Source organism: Brienomyrus brachyistius, chromosome 17 (assembly GCF_023856365.1).
Source record: "Brienomyrus brachyistius isolate T26 chromosome 17, BBRACH_0.4, whole genome shotgun sequence".
NCBI lineage: Eukaryota > Metazoa > Chordata > Actinopteri > Osteoglossiformes > Mormyridae > Brienomyrus > Brienomyrus brachyistius.
Window position 1 is genome coordinate 23210660 of NC_064549.1, and position 23871 is coordinate 23234530.

The following is a 23871-nucleotide window of genomic DNA, read 5'->3' on the forward strand; positions in this document are numbered from 1 at the left end:
AGCTCTGACATTCAGCCCTGCCTGCCGCCCTGCTCCTGATCTTCCCATTTCACATGAGCTGGTTGATGATGCTGTTTTTTTTTTTAGTTGCTTAGCAACACTTCTACTCAAACAAAGCTGCAGTGGAGTCCATTTGTCCAGCGGGGTATTTCTCTTGTGAAACGGCCTTCTGGTGATGAAAATGGCAGGTTTGATTTGGTGGATCTAGGGCTTAGCAGCCATCCTGCCTATTTCCTGGCCACCTCTAAGGTACCACCCATCCATCCACACCTCTGCTGCCTTCTCCGCGTCGCCTACCTCTCACCTACAGTCCCAGTGCTGTCATTATGTCTGTTTTGAGTGTAAGCGTTTTCCTGAAGAAGCCTTACCGTAATCCACAGGTAATGGCTTCTTTCCCCTGCTCCTTTGCTTTTGGGAGTCCTTATTGTGTTTCTAACCTGCTGACTGGAGACATTTTTCATTCAGTAGGGCTGTGTATTCTGGGATTGTACTGGGGCGCTGTCTGGCATCACAGGCACTGGTTGTGGGTTCTCGTTATCTGAGGTGTGCCTGTAGTACAGATGGGATGCCCGTGGGTCCCACTACTCCCCGGTACTCCTGTTAGGGCCGTGGTGGCCCCTGCAGTTTGTCTCCGTCAGATTCCCCCCTTCTGTCACTGGCAATTGATCTCCGCGCCTGGGCACCGATTCAGTGTTAATATTCATCACTGACGGCACCACTGCCCTTGGCGACTGTTACCAAGGTTACTGTACCTTTCATTTGCTGTCGAGGCTGTCACGCAGAGTGCATCTTCTCTTGTTTCCTGCACTTTCGACTGATCGTTTTTGAAAGCCACGTCTGTCTATTTGATATTCTTATTTTATCTCATTTAACGCGTCACCATTACTGTTCCTGCCTGGCACCCTTCACCCAGAGGATGTCTCAGTGCAGGTGCTGATGAGGTTGCCGTGACGATATCGCGTTTCCTGCATGATGGCCTGCTTGCTGCGACTCCTTTTCCCACAGGTTTTTGGTGGAGGACGTCCATGTCCAGTCTTACTCTATTATAGCCTCCTATCTTCCTGAGGCAGGCAGTCCGCCATCAACATTTTCTACACAAATAAAACTGAGTATAGTCATCAGTTACCCTTCACTGCAGCTTAAATGAAATTCTTTGATCTTGAAAATCACAGTTCTAGTTCCACAGAGTTAAATTAATCCGTTCTGAATTGTTTTCTTTAGCAAACGCGCTGTGAAAAATGCCCACGCCATCTGTGGTGACGTTATTGCCCGCTGGCTTGTGACAGATTGCCCCCCGCCCCGCCTGACGATCACCTTGCTTGCACGTGGCACAGCTGTGACCACAATCACTGAAAACGTTACACTTTACATCATAGTCTACTAATACATTTTCTTCTCCTGCCTGTCCATACCCCTACTCTTGACTGGTTCTCCAAGCCCTGCCCACCCCCACACTCTGCTTGCCACTTCCTTACCTCACCATGGCCTGTCCATCTCTCCCGCCATTCCACACCCTAACCGCCTCTTCATACTCTGCCCTCCTCTTCCTTTCCTCTCATGCCTGCCAATGCACCACCCAGCTCCATGCTCTGCCCTTTGCCTCTCCTTGCTCACTCCACCTCTTGCCTCTCTCTGTGCTCCACCCACCTATCCAGCAGTCATGCTCACTGAGTGTCCCGACACAGAGACGAAGGTGCTGTGGTCTTTGGGTTGAAACGAGTGTATAGATGGGTACAGGGTACCCAATGTGGGCTCCCTCCTAACCAGCGCGACAGCCCGTCTGTATTAGGGGATTCAGACTGAAAACAGAGGCGCACAGCTGATGGTGATAAAATAAATGATAAAGTCTTTATTTTGCTATTCTGAACACAGAGATCTTCTTGAGTGCAGGTGCAGTACCAGTGCTGCCGTGGGCCATGTCACTCAGAACTGTCCATGTGCTGTGCTCTCGCTACAGTAACATTTAGTCTAAAAAATAGATTTGCTTTTTATTTTTTGTTTTATAAAAGCAATTTATAACCCCCTTTGGGGGGGGGGGTGTCCTATAAGGGTTAGAGGGCCCTGCTCGGCTTCACGATGGCGCAATCTGGGCTCAGCGGGATAATTGCCACATGGAACGTGCCCCAAAGGTACGTCTGCCTCAAGAACAACAAGCCTGCAGCAGCAGTTTGTTAAAAAGCACTTGTTACAGCTGATGTCTGACAGACACATTGTACAGTTCTGAGAGGCACAAACAAGCTAAAAAGAGCAGCTTTGCTTCCTCACGATAAATACTGAGTATTTAATGACAGCCCACTTAATTTTGGAGCCCCCCAGGCTCTCAGCCCCCCACTCCATCCAGCCCCAGGTTCACCTTCATAGTGGTGAAACTCTCCACCCTTGCAGCTACAGGTGAGGTGCACCACCCCTTACTGGAGAGACCAGCCCCACCCTGGATAAGCAGACACTTAACCACGTGACTACAATCTCTTACAGCAGTACACGGTTTGGTTTAAGGCCTGCCGTATTCCATCCATCCATCCATTTTCCAAACCGCTTATCCTACTGGGTTGCGGGGGGTCCGGAGCCTATCCCGGAAGCAATGGGCACGAGCCTGCCATATTCAACCATACATATTCTTTGACAGTGGGATTTCCTGCAGCTCTCTGCCGGATTCTGAATGTGGTGATGTAAATACGGTTGTTTGACTGCAGGCATATCATGTTGAAGAGAGGAGTTCTACCTGTCAGCAGCCATAGCACTTGCAGGCCAGACTTGGTAATCTGTTTGAAGATAAGCAGGTTTGGGCCTGGCCAGTACTTGGATGGGAGACCAGCTCAGAGAGCTGCATTTCCCCTAGGAGGGGTGTTATTGTGGCCAGTAAAGTATGTTTGACTTGGCTGTAAAGTAGCAGGTGTCTTTTGATAAGGGCAAAAAACTCAGTCCTTCTATCCATCTGTCTTATTTTGGGGGGTGGGGCTGGAGCAAACCAGGATGGAGCTACATTATCCAGTCATGGCAGGAGCTTGAACCCTGGTCTCAGAGGTGTGAGGCAACAGTGCTAACCACTAGACCACCCCTTACATTCTCTCCTGCCTCTTCACCACTTCAGCTACTGTGGGCGGAGCATACTGGCACACAATGGCTGCTGCTGTTGCATCATCCAGTTGGGTGCTACACAGTGGTGGTGGTTCAAGTGGGTCCCCATTGCTTCTCTAACACACCATATAAATATAACATGTGAATCATTGTAACTTTCATTCATTCAACTTTAATTCACTTATGTTTGTCCCAAACACTAAAAGACCATAGCAAGACTGTCACAAAACCATCACATGATGCTAGGTTGAGTCTCCCCACCCAGTCAGGAAAGGCGGGCCTTGAGAAAGGCCCCTGAGGGCAGTTTGAGGTGGGCCGGTCCTACCCGTCTGCACAAATGGGGGGTGGCGGTGTTCAAAAGGACCCAAAGTGGCCTCCCTCACACAACGGTGTTGGATGCCTTTCTGAAAGGTGTGCATGTTCTATTGGGGAGGTGGGCAACACAGAAGGGGTGAAGTTCGAGACAGAGGAGGGCAGAGACAGTTCGGAAGACCACCCACCAAGCAGCCAGTTAGGCTGCCTTTCCCTACATGCCCCAGTAGGGGGCCAGACTCCTGTGGTCCCGTTCGTAGACATCCGGCACGACCCCGTAGGGTGTCTGCACCATCTTGACCGAGTTCCTGCCGAAAAGCTTGCGCTCATACTCGATGAGCTGGCGCCAGAAGCCGCCGTTGGGCCGGATGACGGGCCGGCGGGCCTTGACCCAGGCGTGAGCCTCGGCCAGGGACACACGGTGGTACTTCATAAGGTATGCCAGGCAGAGTGAGGCCGAGCGGCTGACGCCGGCGGCACAGTGCACCAGCACGGCGCCCCGCTTGCGCCCCACGCTGTGGATCTTGTCGGCAACGCTGTCGAAGTAAAGCGAAATGGGAGAGTGTGGCATGTCGGCCAGCGGCACCTTGACGTACTCCACGTGCGGCCAGTTAAAGTTGGGCAGCTCAATGGTGGCATTGACCACGCAGGTGATGCCCTTGGACAGCAGCAGGCTGCGGTTAGATGCCACATTGCCGCGACTGAGGAAGAGGGAGGGCGTGATCTGGGCCATGCCCCCCAGCAGGGTACCGCCCGTCTCGGGTACCAGCCGAGGCACAGCTGCTGGCACCATGGAGCCGCGGGCATGATGGTGATGATGGCTGTGGTGGTGGAAGAAGCTCTGACTACGGGAGCCCATTTGGGGGGGAGGGAGGCGAGAAGAGTGGAGGACAGCGGAGAAGATGGCAGATGGAGAGAGAGAGAGTAGCTGTGCCCCACCCCTCAGCACAGAGCCACCGTGTAGGAGAGGCGAGACCAGCAGAGATACCTGGAACAGAATGGGGAGCAGAGAACACGTGTCAGTTTCTGAAACCCCCCCCCACCCCCAACAAATAATCAAAAACAACAAGACAAACATCATCTGCCCTTTTAATGGGTTCAACAATTAATTTCCCTTCAAGGATTTATAATTATTCCCCCCCCCAAAGATAAAGGGCAAACTATTTGAGAAGATTTTACCCACTGCCACGGTCACGGATAAAGGCATAATGCAGGAATGCTGGACTAAAGATTCTCAATGACAAGCAAAAGAATTCACGGCCAGCCAGAGATGGCGGGTGGTATCCGGGGGGGGGGGGGCAGCCACTATTCTGTAACCTCAGTCAGCCGAGAAAGAAACGAAAGGCAGACGCCCTCCACACGTTTGAGCATGGATAAGGCGTACATAAAAGCTACTCCAATAAATACAGCAATGGTGGACCCAGGCAGTGCTACTGGGAAATATCAGCACAGATAACCAAGCGTTTTTTGGAGCAGTCACTCCGGGTTAAGAGGGGATGGCCGCGACTCTCCTGCAGCCACAAGTGCCGACCCAGCCCTTCATGCACCCCATCACGCCCCTGTGCCTGAGCCACACTTCCACAGAGTACAGCACTGCCCTCCCCAGAGAGTGTACCCCCAGGCCTGTCACCCAACTAAAAACACCAAATATAAACAATGAGTACATAACTGTGGACTTCGTCCCATCAAAGAAACACCAGCAAAGCAAAGCAGGTATAATCTCCTGTGACCCCCCTCCCCCCCCGGCAGATGCCCTGTGGGGGCCACAGAGCAGCAGCACTGCCTCTCTGTCGAGACACCTACTCAGTGCCCCAGTACCCTCTCTTCTGAAGATTTTCCTGACTCAGAACCAGCGTGTTCCTCAGAGCCTCGGGGTTCACCCTTACAAGCTGCAGAATCCCAAAGGGTCTCAGAATCCTGTGGAACCAGGCAGATACCCCGTCCTGCTCCTTAAAGCCCAGGCAGACTCCCATCTGCTCTCCATAAACCGCTGTTCAGGAAGCAAGGGGCTAATATGGAACACGCACAGACACAGAGGCGCACAGACACAGAGAACCACAGACAGACACATGCAGACACAGAGACGCGCAGACGCACAGACACAGAGAACCACAGACAGAGATGAACTCAGACGCAGAGACGCGCAGACACAGAGACGTGCACAGACACACGCAGACGCACTATAGTCTCAAGGACTGTTTATATTTCATACCTTTCCACTGCTAATTTAAAATATGTTCGCTACCATTTGCATTCTATTGTTTACCATTTGCACCTTATCTATTGTGCACAACTGCATTATCTATTGTTACTTTGCACAACTGCCTTTTTTGTCTCTTGCCTTGTCAGTTTGTCTTATCTGTCATTTTTACATAGACTGTCCATTCAAATTCAATCAAAATTTTGTAATCTAGATTAAACTTTCCCATCCTAATTGGAGGGTACGGACAGCAGCGAGCGAGAAACGGCATTTCGGTTCTCAAGTATGTTTTGCACATAAAATTGCGAATTTACAATAAAATCTTTGAACAGAGACGCACACACGCAGACACAGACACACAGACACACAGATGCATGCAGACACACGCAGACGTAGATGCACACACACGCGCACAGACACACAGAAACGCAGAGACTCACACCGCTCACATTTCCTTTTCCCATTTTAACACATTTCTGCATAACGCAATAAAGTGAAGGACATTTGACTGCCTGTTCCTGCCTGGGGCAGCAGCACATGTCAGGGGTCCCACACTAGCAGCCAGCGTGAGCAGAATTAACTCCTCCACCATGCAGGAGAGGCCGGGGGTTTCAAACACAACCGAGCTGCGTAGCTTTCGCATTTTTCTGAAGGTGGTACCAGTGGATTATTAATTGGTGTGCTTTTATACTATATCATTTCATTGGAAATTTAACCATGATGTAATACATTCTTCCCACATTTTACCAACAGCTGGACCCAGACACAACCCTGGTCGCAGTATAGATCACAGGGGGCACCCCACCATGCCCCACCCCCACCCCGCCCTCAAGGAACAGGAGTTCCCCCCTGAAACCAAACAGCAAAGCCTGCATTACACGCCATGCGCCTGTCAGAGAGGTGATGCAAATGCATCAAGGCAGGAGATGCGGCAGCTGTCAGCAGTGGCCTGTCATGCTTCCTGCCACCGACAGCGATGTCTGTCCTGAGCCGACACCTGCTGGCAGACTGTAGCTGTAAGATACGCCTGCATTTAAACACACTCACACATACATGTTGGTATTCCTATATTGTGTGGACCGTCCATTCATGTCTATGGGCATAACTCTAATCCCAATCGTGTCCTTTGGTCCTCAGAAGTATAGCAAAGCCAGTACACACGCACACACACACATAGCAAAGTGATCAAAGCGACAGGAAAAATGAGCCTACCAATTTACTGGCTTTGCTGGCTGCGATTGGGTGAGAGAGAGTGATTGACAGCTTGTAGTAGCTCCACCCACCATTTCTTAAACTGCATGTCATACTCCTATCACTGGCACTGGTTCAAGTCTCCTGGAAAGGAATCTTACTGCCCTTGGCGTGATGACCTACTGGCCAGACAGAATGATGGGATGGACGCAGGGCAGCGAATATCCCAGTGAAGCACACACCTGCCCCCCACCCCACCCCCACCTGAGTGAAGTGCTGACGTATCGTAGGCACTCCGCCATCAGCACTCTCACAGACAAGCGCTGCCACCACTGACACACTCACAGGCACTCCGGTATCAACACTCTCACAAGCACACTCACAGGAACTCCGCCATCAGCACTCTCACAGACAAGCGCTGCCACCACTGACACACTCACAGGCACTCCGGTATCAACACTCTCACAAGCACACTCACAGGCACTCCGGTATCAACACTCTCACAAGCACACTCACAGGCACTCCGGTATCAGCACTCTCACAAGCACACTCACAGGCACTCCGCCATCAGCACTCTCACAAGCACACTCACAGGCACTCCGGTATCAGCACTCTCACAAGCACACTCACAGGCACTCCGGTATCAGCACTCTCACAAGCACACTCACAGGCACTCCGCCATCAGCACTCTCACAAGCACACTCACAGGCAAGCGCTGCCACCACTGGCGCACTCACAGGCACTCCTCCATCAGCACTCTCACAGGGATGCTCACAGGCAAGCGCTGCCACCACTGACAAACTCACAGGCACTCCGGTATCAGCACTCTCACAAGCACACTCACAGGCACTCCGCCATCAGCACTCTCACAGGCAAGCGCTGCCACCACTGGCACACTCACAGGCACTCCGGTATCAGCACTCTCACAAGCACACTCACAGGCACTCCGGTATCAGCACTCTCACAAGCACACTCACAGGCACTCCGGTATCAGCACTCTCACAAGCACACTCACAGGCACTCCGGTATCAGCACTTTCACAAGCACACTCACAGGCACTCCTCCATCAGCACTCTCACAGGGATGCTCACAGGCAAGCGCTGCCACCACTGACACACTCACAGGCACTCCGGTATCAGCACTCTCACAAGCACGCTCACAGGCACTCCGCTGCTGGTGCTCTCACAGGCATGCTCAGACTATCCAACACTGCAGCAGGCACGCTTACGGGCAGTCCGCCGCCACTGCCGACACGCTCACAGGTGCTCCACTACTGGCATAATGGTATACAATTAATCGCTGGTTAAATCTACCAAATCCTCAACAAGCAAATATGAGCACCCTGAGAAGCGTCAGTCTCACATTAATACAAAACTGTCTTTCTCAAAGTAAACCTGGGACTCGTTCCTCCTTCAGGTGAAGGGCCCAGACTGGGGAAGAGCTTTAAACCTACACCCTACAGACAATGTCCCAGTGAGGACTCGCTTCTGTACTGTAAGCATAGACAGTGATGTCACACAGCTGGGACAGGCAACCGGAGCCCCCGCAGCCATGCTCTCTGTTCTGTCTTCTTGGGATCCGGGATTTGGAAACACAATCTCTGAGCTGCGGGTCACGTTCCAGAAGCACAATCTGCCTTTTAATGACATAAAAACTTTCCCTGGTGGAACTGGGGCTTAGCAGTGAGTCACGTGCTCTGCGCTGCCTCGCAGCCAGACGTCATCAGGCTGGGTCCCCAGAGCTGAAGGTACAGTGGAGATTCCCGAGAGTCAGACGCACCACGTTTCCCTCGGGATCATGCCAGGAAGAATGGGTATATGGGCATCCAGTGGGCACAGGAGCATCCAACGGGTACAGGGGCAGCCAGCGGGTACAGGGCACCAGGACAGACAAAGGAATGGGTGGGTGGGGGGGGTCTTCATTTGATCCAACAGTTACATCTACAGCACTCTGTATTTATGGTCCAGGTCCCAAACCCAACTGCACCCCCAGCCACTTCTGTCCAGGAAGGAAATCGATTGCGTTTACTACACTCATCAACACCTTAACAATACTGCAGCAGCAGCTGATCAAACAGGAACAGGGTACTGGGGTGGGGTGGGGGTGGGGGGGTCCAGGCAGGTGCCAGTACAGACTCTGCAGATTTGTCAGCCTGCTTGGCCCTGAGAACTGGACAAATACCAGCACTGTTTTTCATAAGGAAACATACCTTCAAACCATGCCCATCAGACATCTAAAGCATTATCTTCTCTAGTGTTCTGGTGTGTTTTTCCTGTATGTGAAAATTGATTTTTTTTTTTTTTTTTTGCATACTCGGATGCACTCATTCACATCACCAAAAAACGCCACTCACTCCCCGAAGGCCGCCGACTCATTTCCTCAGAAGCAAGATGTTAATTTGAAACCTCGGGGAGTTTAATGAGACAATTACAGTCTTCCGATAAGACGGAGCGGAGAGAGAGGACGGTACATCGGACGACGTTTCCAGCCACGCCCCCCCCCCCAGTCACCGTCACCCCCCCCGGGGACTCGCACCCTCGTCGCATGACGGAAGACTGGCACCGCCCTCGGGAGGCGAAGCCGGGAAGGCAGTATCACACACGGGCCACATTTACAGGATCTGCGAACCGGCGAGAGAAACAGCAGCTTGTTTGCCAGCGTGTGGGAGGAGAAGCATGCGACGCTCCTTTCAACAAGTGAGAGGGAGATGGGTTTTAATAGAAGCCACCCCCTCGTAACCCACCTTTAAAACGAATAAAGTTTATATTTCAATTCAAAGACACTTCAGTGTTTTAAACAAAAAATCATGAAATATCAATGCTATCCCATAATCCACGACAGTCTCCGTTTCATCTGCAATTAAAATGTATTTATTTTATAGACGCCTAAGAATTACAGACCCACACCGTGCCTAAGCGTTTCACACATCCTGTATATTTTAATGTCTTCTAAACTTTCGATCGCTCGGCATAACTTAAATCATCTAGTAAATGGACTACGATACATACAGACGTAGTAAACACATGTTGAATGCTGCAGCCAGACCACTGCACTAGCTAGCCGAGTGGCTCCTTTTTTATTGTACACACTTAAATAGGTTACACACGAAACGGCGTATATTAAACACAGACGGTTACTCGAAGAGTCCACAACGATTGTTCCTATTTACGGCGGTGATAAAGTACAGCGTTATAATCGCTCATAGCGGTCGGCACAGGCAGATCGGTAAACTAACAAACAAGTGCCCAGCGACCGAGCGTCATAACGCGACTATCAAAGCGGGCAACGATGCGTCCGGCGCCGGTGCAACGGTCTCATATACAAACGGTAACTAAGGAATAAGAGGCTCAGACCCCGCATTAACACGCAGGCCGGTCGGGATTAATTACAATTACACCTTACACGCAGTCATCCCGACTCCCAGTAAATGCGCACTTAGAAACTAAGGTCCCCCACCTGCACCGGGTTAAGGTTTTAATTAAAACACTAAAAAAAGTAGTAAAAGGCATGTCAACTTACCTTGCGACTTGACTTTTCCCGTCCTCGGCACAGCGGGCTGACCGAGGTTGTGTACTGCGGATGTGGGAGGCTGAAGACGCGTCTCCGTTGCCGGCTGCTGTGTGACGGACTGGGAGCTGCGCCGTGGAGGGTGTGCGCCAGCAAACGGAGGCGCCTCCCCTCCTCTCCGCGCAGGGCAGCGCAGCGCAGCCGGGACCGAGCGCAAGAGCGGCCAGCTATAGTATATACACGCGCTGTTTTTATATACAGACACCGATTTGGACAAGGAGCCTTACTGCGACTCCATCGCCAGCTGGAGGACGAGAAACGGATGACAAAATGCTATTTGGCTGTCATGGATGCGCTCATATGATATCGATGACAACTAAAAGTGCATCAGGCGTTTAAATACGAGTTTAAAAAATGTATCAGTGTGTTAATGTAGTAACTCGTTTTAAATATAATGTAGTACGTACAATATACTATATTACTAAGCTGTTATTTTTAAATTATGGACACACTATATATATATAGAGAGAGGAAAACTCGTTTAATTACTACACGATTGTTAATCACCACAACTGCATATTTTAAAAACTAATTATATAGCGAAAATGCGTATGGTATTAGCGCAATCGCAAATTCGCAGTTTTAAAAACATTTTGAACACGCATTTAAAGATGACGCTGCGAACCATTTACTGCTTTGTAGAGGCGTGTGAGAGAAAGGCGTGAACAGAGAGAAACACATTGCCTCGTTTTACGTCATGTTGTTTGACCCCATGACGATTCTTTGCCGAGGACGTGTTGGTAATCAAAGGAAAAATGTCTTCGACAAATCCTAGAAAAGTACAATTATCAAGAACGTAGAACAGAGATAAAAATAGCAGTCCAGGTTTTAAAGGATGAAACGTACAGCACAAATGGTTACAGAGAGACATCACTGTGAAAAACAGGGCTGCTTTTTCAGCGCTATATAATAATAATAATAATAATAATAACAATCTATTATAGATAATTATAGCAGAAAAACATTTAATATCCGACAGACAGCTTCTGTTTGTTAGCTGTTTATTTTACTCATTCGCCTGATCGGACCCTCGGGGCCCCGGGTGCGAGGCGCGAGCAGGCAGTCTTTCCAGGGCGATGACGCGCGGTAAGGCAGGACAAGACGCCGATCTCCGCCGGCACACGCCAAAGATTTAGGCTGTTTTCACTCAACGGCGTGTGTCTATAAACAGCTAGATTAATGGCCAGACATTTCAGCTGCCTCAGGTAAGGCTATACTCATTGAGAGGACCGAGCTTTATGCAGCTAACGTTTACTATTGGAAATATTTCTTTCAGTTAGAATCATGATTGGACTGGGATTAAACATTGGTCCTGGAATTTGTAGTCCCCTTGCTGAATTTTTCCTATGAGGGGGTGTCATTATGTTAAGTTCTGCTGGCCCACATACCCACCAGGAAAATGACCAGCATTGCAGATGGCCAATCCCGTCCTGCTTAAAATAAACGGCAAAGTGCAGAGATCGGAGGCGGTGCTTGGTTAAATACTCTCACACAGCAAACCTGAAACATCTGATGAAGTGTTTCTGGCCGGACACCGATGATGCTGTTCCACTGACTATCGGGATGCTCTAGGAAGTAGCCTTAGTGAGACCCCAGCTCAGAGCCTTCAGCGACAAGGTCACTGCAGAGATCTGCTTCTGCCACACCACTTCCCACTGCCTATCAGAGCCAAACTGGTGCTGTGTCACTGAAAGGCTGGCAAATGCAAACATACAGACGCGCCGACAAGGTCAGGGGAGGGGGGGCAGGCTGTGACCCCTCCCTGGAGGTGATCTGCTTTGGCTCTGGTTACGCTTGTCCCTCCTACAGACACACAGAGGCAGACAGCCCCGATGGCGGGAGGCCAGCCATGATACCACCGTCTACAGGTAGGGGCCGTGTCCACCCTGCCCCCTCCCACTGCAGTTGCCTTGGTTGGGGCAAGGGCAGTCACTAAGGCTGTAAAGGGTCCTTCATCTGACCTAAGATAGGACTTGCATTTAGTTGGTAGTCAAGGGGGAGTGTTTGGAATGTGTCAGTCAAGGAGGAGATAGAGCACAACTCTATCTATTGTCACAAGTCACAGTATGGCAGGACAGCAAAACGTCGGGCTAGGACCCTAAACCTCACCCTTCCGCCTGCACGGCCCCCTGCTTCAGCGGCCTCTGGGGGGTGCCCACCTGTCACCAAAGGCTCAACTCCAGGGTAAAGAAGCAGGCTTGTTACAAAAGGGTTGTTGGTTTGAGTCCCGCAAGGGGCTTCGATGAGGAGCGTCACAGGAGGACACCACGCACAAAATCTCCTGCTTCGCACCCCCCCCTGCCCCCAACCCAGGTCCCGCCCAGCCGAAGCCACTGAGGTGAGAATTCCAACAATGGTCGTCACCGGCTATTTCTGCGTAAAGGCTGGCTTCAGCCTTCTGGGAAGGGGGCAGGGGGGCACCTAATGTAGGAGTCAGCTAATCCATACAGGAATGCTACCAGTAAACGGACCTGGGGGGTGGGGGTAAATGGTTCTATTTTGTAACTTAATTGGAGGCATCTTAAAACAACACAGCAGACAGACATACAAGAATTAAAAATAAAAATAATAAAAATGCCTGGGGGGGGGGGGGGCTACAGTTCAGCTGCTGGTGACAATATTGACAATACTGAGCTGATAGCAAGCATGTGAGCGTGGTTAGTCTGGGGGGGGGGCAGCAGCAGAGCGAGAGCGTGCTGGTACGACACGGTCAGCACCCCCCCGCTGGCAAATCCCCTGCAGCCTACTAGAGTCCTGGTTGCTATGGGAATACGGCATGTTGACAATAAAACGGGGAGTTCACCTCTGTGGGGGGAGGGGGGTGTCTCATGGGGGTGGCCAATGGGGGGCGGCTCATGCTTCCTTAAAGACCTTAGCCGCTTGCATTACATCCATGGCTGATGGTTCAGAAAAATGCTGCGGTTTGTTCTGAGGGACATAATGATGGGGGGGGGGGGGGGGGCGGCGATGCTCAGCAGGTTTTCACACTGTGTCTGTGCTCAGAAGGGCAACGGTTCAAATCCCCGGATTTGGCTGCGATGTCATTTTGAACAAGGTCCTTAACCCACACGGGGCCTGTCTAATCCTGCTTTCTCAAGAATGTGCGCAGTGGTTGAACAGTTTTCAATGTAAATTAAATGTAGATGACATCACACACATAGACCCCCACCTGAGGGTTTCCCTGGACAGCCGTGACCATGCCCTGCCCCCTGACCACCCACGCCCTGAGTCCTACTCGCATCCTGTGCCGGCCTGGCTCAGAGCGACGCCCTCACCCAGCGCAGCGCGCCCCAATCCCGTGCCCAACGTTGGTCCGGTTGGGAATCCTGCCGAAATGACCCCTATCGGATTTGGGTCAGCGCCGTTTGCAAGCCGATCAGCTGCTCTTACGTTTCCCGGAACTCGGGCCTGACAGACGAGCTGGTTCTTACGCCTCCCTCCCTCTCTGGGTTCACAGTCCCACTGAGGCCGAGTGGTGGTTTTTGGTGGCCTCTCTGCTGGCCAGTGGGCTTAATGAGGAAACCAGGAATGCATGGAGACAGTGCAACTGGTCATGCTTTTACACTGTACTGAGATCAGTCAGGTGTCCAAAACACTAGGGGCAGACAGGAGTGCGGGTGTGTTTGCCCTAAATCCGCCCCCACCATGAACAGCAAACAGCCATGAAACGTACAAGTTTAACATCCTGGTTATTTACTTGCTTTCAGTTTACTTTACTCATGACGAGAAGCATATTACTCCACACATACTCCAACCACATAGAGTACAGCGTCACACTTGCGAACAATTGCATTTGTTAATTACAATTACATTTATTAAGTAGGTGCTTTTATACAGAGCAATGTACAAGTGAGGAAAGCGGGGGGTCAGTGTGGGGTCCCTGGAGCAGCTGAGGGCCTTGCTCAAGCGTCCAAAAGGGGCATGGTTACTCTAATGGCCACAGGATTTGAACCCATGACCTTCTGGATGCTGACACAGTACCCCGTGGTAATTTAAAAATGGACAATCTCCACAAGTGAAAGGATGGAACAGCCTGGGGCAGGTGACAGGCGAAGGGATTCTCCACGACTGACTTCCAAGCAGCACGGAGTCACCTCAGTGTAAACAGAGAAGTCAGCACTGCTCAAGTTCAGTAAACAGAAGCACAAAGTGCCAGAAAAAGTAAATAGTGATAAAAGCAGGAGTTGCCCCCTAAAATGCCTGATTAAACACCTCGGAGACCTCGATAAAAGTTGGACTCTGTCAGGTCTTTCCAAGGACAGCTAGCGTACTGAGATCCATAAATAGATCATCCTGCATTACCGGGCTGCACTCTGCAGCACTGCAGTTTATAAAAACAGAAATGTACATCTGAGGAACTGTATTTGGGTCTCAGAGCCGACAGGAAAGTTTTCACACGTGCAGCCACTGTGCAGCAGCTAAGTGCTACAGGCTGCCTAGGAAGAGCTTGTTTTATGTACAGAGCAGTGACCCCTGTTACACACCTCTACCGGGCACGGGGGGGATGACAGAGGAATTAACAGATCAAAAGTAAATATGTAAATCTGACAGTTTACTAAAACATTATACCTCAAACATGTAGTGGCATCAACACAAGTCATGGCTGGGAATGTCTGTTTACCCAAGGTGAGCCTATGTGGTGGATATGGCCAGCTGTCATGTGACAGAAAAACTCCTCATTGGATACATCATGCACCGTCCCTCCCCCCCCCCCCCCAATTCTCCCAGGATTACCTTGCATTTAGGGAGGTTATTGGAAACACATGTGGAAAACACAGACATGTAATAATGATGATAATCGGCTCGAATTTCTGGGGGGGGGGCATTTGTGACGGAAACAGCACTTATATAACATCCCATCTAAGATTATAAATGGGACGGGGAGACGGAGCCGGGACCACAGGAACAAACACTCTCATCTTCACTGCTACCCCAGCACAGGACTCCTCTCAGTAAATGGAGCAGTTTCCTCACAGTGTTAGTAACCTGCACAGCACGACAGGCAGGCAGGCAGACAGACAGGCAGACAGACAGACAGACAGACAGGCAGACAGACAGGCAGACAGACAGGCAGACAGACAGGCAGACAGACAGGCAGACAGACAGGCAGGCAGGCAGGCAGGCAGGCAGGCAGGCAGACAGACAGAGGTTGACATTTGCCCACACTTTATGTCTTTGCCCACACTACCACAGTTTATGATCTTGGATGAGACTGTCCCTTCATCGACCGCAGGGTGAGGGTGGAGCAGTCTATGCCCCATTGTGTGTGTGTGTGGGGGGGGGGGGGGCGATAAACAGGGTGATGACCTGCCACACCCCCCAAAAAGGTGGACTATTCCAGTCCTGGACGTCATTGGCTGAGGGTTTCCCCCCGATGCGAGTTCTTTCTTCCAGCGGGCACAGAGCGCCCCCTGCAGGTGTGAGTGCTGCAGTGCCTAGGCCTTGTTGATGCAGCCCTCCTTGATGAGGAAGTCATAGATCTTGCGCGTCTTGTTGACGTCGATCTTGATGAGGGCTCGTGCTTGGGCCAGCCGTAGGCCGCCTTGCCGTCGGCACTCGTTCAGTAGGGCCTGCTTGTACTCCAGGTAGGCGCCCGGGACCAGCCGTACCACCTGACACAACTGGGGCCCCAGGAAATGGGAGGGAGGCCAGGTTATGACACGGGGGGCGCTGGCCAATCAGCGAGCAGCTCCAAACAGACCAAGATGGCAGCAGTTTCCGTGTGACATTCCACTAAACATACCCTCCCCTCCCCCTAACCCTACCGTACCTCCTTCTCTCTGTCATTGAGCTTGTCAGTGCCAGGCAGCCCGGTCAGGTTGAGTGGGGGGGCGCTTCTACGGCCCGACGCTGCAGATGAACAATGATAGTGGTGACAGGGTAACGATACCTAACACACGCAGCCTGTTAGTCATTCTGCACCAAGCGTAAATCGATCCGGCTCGGGGGATCTTTCGGGACACGCTTCACATTTACCGCCATGCTGTACGTGTGCCCTGGGGGCTCAGGACGGCTCCATGGAAGAAAAGGGGCAAAAAAGTAAGGGAAGCCCAGCAAACCACTAAGCATGTCAGTGACTCTGGGCATTACCCACAATGCCTTACCTGAGGTGGTGATGGAGGTGACCACTGGGCTGATCCCGGCGTCTCTGTACAAGAGAAACATCAGCTGGACCGTGAGCCAAACCAGACCAACTAGATTAAGCTAGGTTAGCTTTAGTTTAGGCCTGAGGACAAGAGCGGTGCATTGTGGGAGGGCAGCAGGGGGGCACTGACATGGCCGCCTGCTTGTGTAGCCACTGCTGGCAGGCGCGGCTGTCCTGGATGTACTGCAGCACGTCCGTCAGCATGGTCCGCTTCCGGCGCTCATCCTCCCGCACCCGCTTCACACGATCGTACACCTTAGCACCTGCAGGTGGGTGGGGCATGCAGTCAGACCAGACCCACTCCATGGAGGCCCAATTACAATCAACTATCCACAGTGGCTAATGGCTAGGAACCAGTCAGGGGGGTGTGAAGGCCAGACTCACTGCAGAAGGACTGTATGCCGGCGCTCCGGTATTCCTGCAGCTTCTTGATCTCCCGCCGCAGCTCAAACTCCACTGGGAAAGAAAAGAACAAGATCCAGCAGATGTCTGGTTTCCACCAACATGGAGCTGGTGCTGAGCTGGACTTCGCTTGGTGCCTTTTGAGAACCGGCCCATGTTTCCACCAGTTTTAAAAATGAACAGAAAGGAACTGCTATGCAGACAGAAGTGAAAGTAAAGTAAAGGTTAATCTGCATTTCTTGTTTGGGTTATTTTGACCGGGTTTGGAGTTTTTATAAGATGCTGAACAAAAAAAAAAAAAGTTTTCAGAATATATGACTCCTGCTGCCTGTATCCAGCTTTGGCTCCATACACATCTGCGTGTGCAAGTGAGTTTATTCTCGCTCGCTGTTACCACAGTCCTTTCAAGGATCGTGCAATAAAATGACTGAACTTTGCTGCCCGCCTCATTATCTCTTCGCTACTGAAACGCCCCAGTATTTTATTTACTCGACCTGAAACATATTTATACTATAGTATTAACATCTGGCGAGACAGAGCTTTCATTTTTCACAGAATAAAAATCACGTAACATTATTCCACTGAGCTGGAAAGTTGTTTCCCCGCTGGCACCGTCGATTTGAGGCTAAACTGTATTTGTTATGGATTGAATTATCCGGGCAGGCAGAAGGTTTGGACGCCACAGCCCACTTACGCGGTGCCAAATTGTGAGCCCAGCTTTTCTGTGGTATCGTGCTGGAGCTGTTTTTTCTGGCCCAGGGTCAGTTTTTTTGCGGTGCAATCTAGTTGAAACACTAGTTCTGGATTGGCAAAAGGTTAGGCAACGGCACCGCACTGGTGGAAACGAGGCAGGAGGGAACGGGGCCCGGCCGCTCCAGCTGAAACTCGGAAGCGAAGGTGGATGGATCAAAGGATCCGCGTCACTCTGATCCCGGGGGGCTGGGGGTGATTCTCAGGAAGAGCGGCATATGAAGAATACTCACGGGCATGGCTCTCGATGAACTTGTCATGTTCCATGGGCCCCACTACTCTGGCGAAACGCCTAATGGCGTCGTGCAGGTCCTGCACCTCCTTGGGGTACCGGCGCTCCAGGACTGGGGGAGACAGAGAGGGAGAGATGGGGGGAGAGAGAGAGCGAGAGGGACAGATAGGATAGAGACAGAGAGAGAGTGAGAGAGGGGGGTCACACTCGCTCCTGCCACCCCTCCTCTCGGACCGAGTCTCCATTATCACAGGATGCACTTCGTGCAAAGACTGGCCGTCGCCATGGCGACGTGGCCACAGCACCATGAAGATACAGCTGTTGCATTGAGGGGCCACTGTCAGATAAGTGGGATCGACATTAAACTGCCCCTCCAACCCCCCCCCCGTACTCCCCACGCACCTAAAAAAAAAAACACAGACTGTTGCTGGACTGCACACGGACAAGCATTCAGAAGGAAGCCGATCTGATAACCTCCCCCTATTTCAGTCTCAGCACGGCGTGGGGGGGTGCTTGGACGAGCTTACATTACCGTGCCTGATAACCCCCCACGGGGGCAGATAGATAACTGGCCACAAAACCGCCGCCGTGCTGTGCTGTGAACCGGCAGTGTCGGATTCAAGGTCATCTATTCATGGAAGGGCGGGCGGGCGGATGTGTCCACAGGTGGCTGCGTGTAGCTGGGCCAGCCATCGTAGGGGGAGAGGGCGTGGCCTCAGAGTGACAGTGACCGGCCAACGTGGGGGGAGAGGGCGTGGCCTCAGAGCGACAGTGACCAGCCAACGTGGGGGGAGAGGGCGTGGCCTCAGAGCGACAGTGACCAGCCAAGGTGGGGGGAGAGGGCGTGGCCTCAGAGCGACAGTGACCGGCCATCGTAGGGGGAGAGGGCGTGGCCTCAGAGCGACAGTGACCGGCCAACGTGGGGGGAGAGGGCGTGGCCTCAGAGCGACAGTGACCAGCCAACGTGGGGGGAGAGGGCGTGGCCTCAGAGCGACAGTGACCAGCCAAGGTGGGGGGAGAGGGCGTGGCCTCAGAGCGACAGTGACCAGCCATCGTGGGGGGAGAGGGCGTGGCCTCAGAGCGACAGTGACCGGCCAACGTGGGGGGAGAGGGCGTGGCCTCAGAGCGACAGTGACCGGCCAACGTGGGGGGAGAGGGCGTGGCCTCAGAGCGACAGTGACCAGCCATCGTGGGGGGAGAGGGCGTGGCCTCAGAGCGACAGTGACCGGCCATCGTGGGGGGAGAGGGCGTGGCCTCAGAGCGACAGTGACCGGCCATCGTGGGGGGAGAGGGCGTGGCCTCAGAGCGACAGTGACCGGCCAACGTGGGGGGAGAGGGCGTGGCCTCAGAGCGACAGTGACCGGCCATAGTGGGGGGAGAGGGCGTGGCCTCAGAGCGACAGTGACCGGCCATCGTGGGGGGAGAGGGCGTGGCCTCAGAGCGACAGTGACCGGCCAACGTGGGGGGAGAGGGCGTGGCCTCAGAGCGACAGTGACCGGCCAACGTGGGGGGAGAGGGCGAGGCCTCAGAGCGACAGTGACCAGCCATCGTGGGGGGAGAGGGCGTGGCCTCAGAGCGACAGTGACCGGCCAACGTGAGGGGAGAGGGCGTGGCCTCAGAGCGACAGTGACCGGCCAACGTGGGGGGAGAGGGCGAGGCCTCAGAGCGACAGTGACCGGCCAACGTGGGGGGAGAGGGCGTGGCCTCAGAGCGACAGTGACCAGCCATCGTGGGGGGAGAGGGCGTGGCCTCAGAGCGACAGTGACCGGCCAACGTGAGGGGAGAGGGCGTGGCCTCAGAGCGACAGTCATCAGCCGTCGTGCTTCTCATGCACACTTACTCTGGAACTTCCTCAGGTTGATCAGGCCGTGATCCCGGATGATCCTAGAAAACATACATCAGCCATGGATCTCCTTAATACTCTACTACATAAAACTGCCATACAGTAACTCAGAATACTTAGTGAACGCTTCAGTATACAAACCAGGAGCTCTCCAGAAATTAGCTCCTAAAGCCTTCGCCTAGCTCCTTGACCACTACGCCCCCTACCTTCTCCTTGAAGTAACCACAGAGCCGCAAGCCCACTATGCGGTCCACACCAGCCCTTGCCACCTGGCTGAGTGTGTGCTGCTCCTCCCGCTCACTAACAAGGGCCCTCCCACCATGTACGCCATGTGGGGCTCACCGGTGGACAAGAGCGGTGCATTGTGGGTGAGCATTGTGGCCCCCTAACCTCCCCAAGGAGCCATGACGCAGGTTTAAACAGCAGAACCTCGGTCATTTACATCTGAAGTGATGCCTAACGTGCAACAAACGGCCGACAGCATCCGGCAGCGGCTGTCAGCACTGATTTCACAGAGCAATTTCTAGCAATTATAATTACCATACTCATTTGTATGCTCAACCTGCTGCCTCAACTCATTTTATGTGCAATACAAGCAACACATAAACCAAAACAGCCCTCCAACACCTCCTAGTGGACAAGCACCATTAATGCAGATCTCCAACCAAACCAAATACAAATCCGAACTCACTTCTTTCTGCGCTGTCGTTCCTTCAATCGGGAATGGTAAATGTCAACAACAGCGATCTTCAAAGCTAGAGGGAGCAGGAAAGCGACAGTCAGTGTAGACAGGTCTCACCAAGTCAGAGTCAAAAAGGGACCTTCAAGCACAGGCTCACTTTGCAGAACGTCAGAGTCGTCATCCACAAAATCGACGTCCTTCAAGTCCCATTCCGCATAATTGTCAAACTCCTAGGAGACCAGGGAGAGTGTAAAATGAGAGGAAGCCAGACACAGACGGCCAGCAGATGGCGTAGCAGTTGAAGGGCTGACATCTCCTAACACCCTGATCCCCCCCCAGACCCCAGCGGAACCTACCTCCATGAAGTCCGCCCGTGCTGGCATGTACCCAGCCATGTCCCGGGACAGCAGGGAGTCAAAAGTTGGTCTGGGGGGGTCGTCAGTGGCTGAGAAATGACCATGCGTCATTGAAGATTAAACTGAGGAATCCACCATAACTTAAACAACCTGACAATAATAAAGGTCACGGGCGCGTAGCGTAATTCGTCTGTCATGTGGTGACAATCACCTTTCAGGATACAACATCCTTCACTAGTAAAGCTATTAACACAAGCTCATTATGCAAACCGCGAACTTACACTTCCCTACATCACTGATATCGGAACTTTAACTTAAACTCAAGTGTCTTTATTTCAGGTGAGTGTGTGTGGGGGGGGGGGCGTGTCCTCACGGCGGAATGGGATGGCAGTGTCCGCAGTGCGAGCAGCCTCCATCTGCCGCAGGCTCAGCAGGGTGGAGGAGAATAGTGGGTTGTTGATGAAGTTCTTCATATAGTGAGTCTCACATTCTTCCTTGGTCCTCGTGCGCATCTGGTACGCCACATCCTGCCTGGGGGCGGGGTGGGGTGGGGCAAGAGGGAGGGCAGGGCAGCCCCAGAGAGAAGCACCATGACCACACAACTCCAACCAAGTAATTAATGACTACAGTTATAATACTTAACATATTATAATTGCGCTGCAAAGCTTTCCAAGGGCTACACTGTGTTATACCAAAATGTAAATTTCATCCACAATTACTATGCTTCTTTCTGATCCATCCCACAACATACAGGCCCCCAAAACATGTCAAGCGGGGGCTACAGAGACCCACTGACCAGTTCCCAAAGCCGCAGTCCATCACAGCCTCCAACAGAGCCATCTCCTCCTGGGCCGTCCAGCCGGGCTCCAGCACAGGGAAGTCTGACGTCTGCAGGCAAGGCAAACTGGCTCATGTGTGCAAGCGGGGATTTTGTATTTAACTCCGCTACTCTGCCTTTCTAACAGAAAACACATTTACAACGATTGCCTTACGTACCATAATTTCATATTTGTGGTCGCTCTGGTGCTTCCTATACTCAAAGCCCCGCGTGAAACACTAAATGATTAAAACAGGGCTCCAGTTAGTTCACTTCGCCCACGGACAGGCCAAGACACAGATTCAGTGTTACGGTATTTTTTTAACTGTCTTACCTGAAGGCACAAGAAGAAAGCTGACGGCCCGCATTCGGCACACTTGATGTACGGCTCTACCAGGTAAGTCGAGCAGCCCCGACACGGCGGTTTATCAAATGGGTCATCTACAATAGCATTACAATTACAATTAAAGCACAAAGCCAAATCTTATGGAAAAGCAACACAAAGACAAAGGAGGGTATCAGATGTTGCACCACACAGGTTGTTTTTAACACCAACTTCCCCGATGAAACTTGGACTTGAATGGGGGCGCAGAAAACTCATTGTAATTCATTGTAATTTAGAAATTTAGGTCAATGTTGACACACCACAGCACACAGTGACATAGCAGAGGGCAGCTAATTCAGCGCCTGGGGAGCAGTGCTTGGGGGTGGTACCTCAGGGCACCTTACGTATAGTGGCGGCATACGTAAGCCGGGTTATGCCGAATTCTGCATGCACCTCGCAAAGCATTGTTTTTCGTCCGATAAACTACTGATTATAGCTGTCAAGTAATATGTCCCGTGTTTCTGGTAAAAAATACCAACAGACAATAGAAACCGAATGTCTCTTAAAAGAAACGTTAATGGGGACGTCTTCGGTTGCAGAGCTGATGACAGCTAAGCCAAAAGACCCCCAAATATGTGCTGGTGGCACCACTTCATCCTAAATTCAATGAAAAACAATAATGACAATCATTCTGGGGGATACTTTTCGCTAACCCCGACTTTGTAGCTACCTTTTCAGCCAGAACTGTTGTAATATCTGTAATTTAAACTGTTTAGCCAAAACTGCCGAAAACACGTGCTGGAAATTCCATTTCATTCTAAGCTGCTTGAAAAGAAAATTTGGGGGTGCACTATTCGGCAAGCGCGGTTTTATAGCTCCCGACATTTCTTCGCCAGGTGCATCCAGTTCTCGGCAGGCATGCAAAACTCGGCATAACACCGACCAGCGACGCAGGTAAATGAGACCGGCACCATCGTGCTCCAGAACACAGGCCAGGTAATCACGGTGCACCGGAGCCCACTGAGCGTGACTTCGCGTACACGTTAACAACCGTAACAACGTGACGTAATCAGATCAAAAGGGAGTTTAAAATCGGACACACTTCCAAACGACGCCAGACGATCCATTGCGGCTCCCCGACCACAGCTGCGGCGTCCCAAGCCAAAAGCCTCAGCCTCACTTCCGGGAAAAGTACTTGACAAGAGGAGACCAAAGCGCGGACCAGCCGTACAAAGCCAGGGATTTTCCGATGGCGCCCCCGTGCGGACTGGGAGAGTGGCGCTCTAGGGTCCTGCCGTTCCTTTAATCTGAAATGGTGAATGTCAGCAACAACATCTTGAAGACTGGAGGGAGCACTGCCTCGTTGTCAAAGAATATTTGCCAGCTTCAGCAATCCTAACCTAAATCATAAGATTATATAGTTCCGTTATTGTAACGGATATTAGGTTTTCGATAGATGAAGACGCATAAAAACGTAACAATAAATGCACGACGTTAGAAGAACACAGTAAACGGGAGAGAGAGAGAGAGAGAGAAGTTAAGGGTCTTTTATTCCGCTATCGGCCATCCCAGAACTCCTGAACTGTTTACACAAAAAGACAATCAATTAAAAGAGAACATTATGTATAATTTAAAAGGATACAGTAATGCCTCACATGTACCATTGAAAATGACTCAGAGTAAAGGATTCAAAGGGTTTTCTCAACACTGTATAATCCTATGTTAATGAACAGCACAACAAGCGCTGACGTCACAGTTACGAAGTTCTCCCTGTAGGACTTTGTATTTAAAAAATAATACTTTCTGATCAATGGACTTTTATTTTAGTACTCTCAATAAGCCACTTTTTAACAATAAAACACAAATAAATAAGTAACTCAAAAAGCAAAACTTGGGAGCTTGCTGAGGAGGCGTTACTGTTGCTGCCACAGGTTAGGTTAGGATTAGGACTAGGACTATAGGATTAGTAAA

The 23871-nt window shown here is 51.6% G+C and overlaps 2 protein-coding genes across 2 annotated transcripts; both read right to left on the reverse strand.

The window, feature by feature from the left end:
* Nucleotides 1-1823: 1823 nt before the first annotated feature.
* Nucleotides 1824-11215, reverse strand: dusp14 (dual specificity phosphatase 14). Its single transcript, XM_048981795.1, has 2 exons — nucleotides 10301-11215; nucleotides 1824-4378 (listed from the first exon to the last, which is right to left on the reverse strand). The coding sequence occupies exon 2, from the start codon at nucleotides 4247-4249 to the stop codon at nucleotides 3605-3607; it is 645 nt and encodes a 214-aa protein (XP_048837752.1). The 5' UTR covers nucleotides 4250-4378; nucleotides 10301-11215; the 3' UTR covers nucleotides 1824-3604.
* A 3838-nt stretch (nucleotides 11216-15053) lies between these two features.
* Nucleotides 15054-23148, reverse strand: tada2a (transcriptional adaptor 2A). Its single transcript, XM_048981551.1, has 15 exons — nucleotides 23003-23148; nucleotides 21910-22016; nucleotides 21755-21814; nucleotides 21555-21646; nucleotides 21132-21289; nucleotides 20759-20847; nucleotides 20560-20632; nucleotides 20412-20475; nucleotides 19718-19761; nucleotides 17879-17989; nucleotides 16878-16949; nucleotides 16624-16756; nucleotides 16453-16496; nucleotides 16119-16198; nucleotides 15054-15969 (listed from the first exon to the last, which is right to left on the reverse strand). The coding sequence occupies exons 1-15, from the start codon at nucleotides 23025-23027 to the stop codon at nucleotides 15784-15786; spliced, it is 1338 nt and encodes a 445-aa protein (XP_048837508.1). The 5' UTR covers nucleotides 23028-23148; the 3' UTR covers nucleotides 15054-15783.
* Nucleotides 23149-23871: the final 723 nt, after the last annotated feature.

Coding starts and splice junctions, on each gene's coding strand:
- dusp14 (XM_048981795.1), bottom strand. CDS start 4,249: ATGGGCTCCCGTAGTCAGAGCTTCTTCCACCACCACAGCCATCATCAC.
- tada2a (XM_048981551.1), bottom strand. CDS start 23,027: ATGGATCGTCTGGCGTCGTTTGGAA. Junction 21,290..21,554: donor GACTGCGGCTTTGGGAACTG/GTCAGTGGGTCT, acceptor CCCCGCCCCCAG/GCAGGATGTGGCGTACCAGA. Junction 16,757..16,877: donor CGGCATACAGTCCTTCTGCA/GTGAGTCTGGCC, acceptor ACCCACCTGCAG/GTGCTAAGGTGTACGATCGT.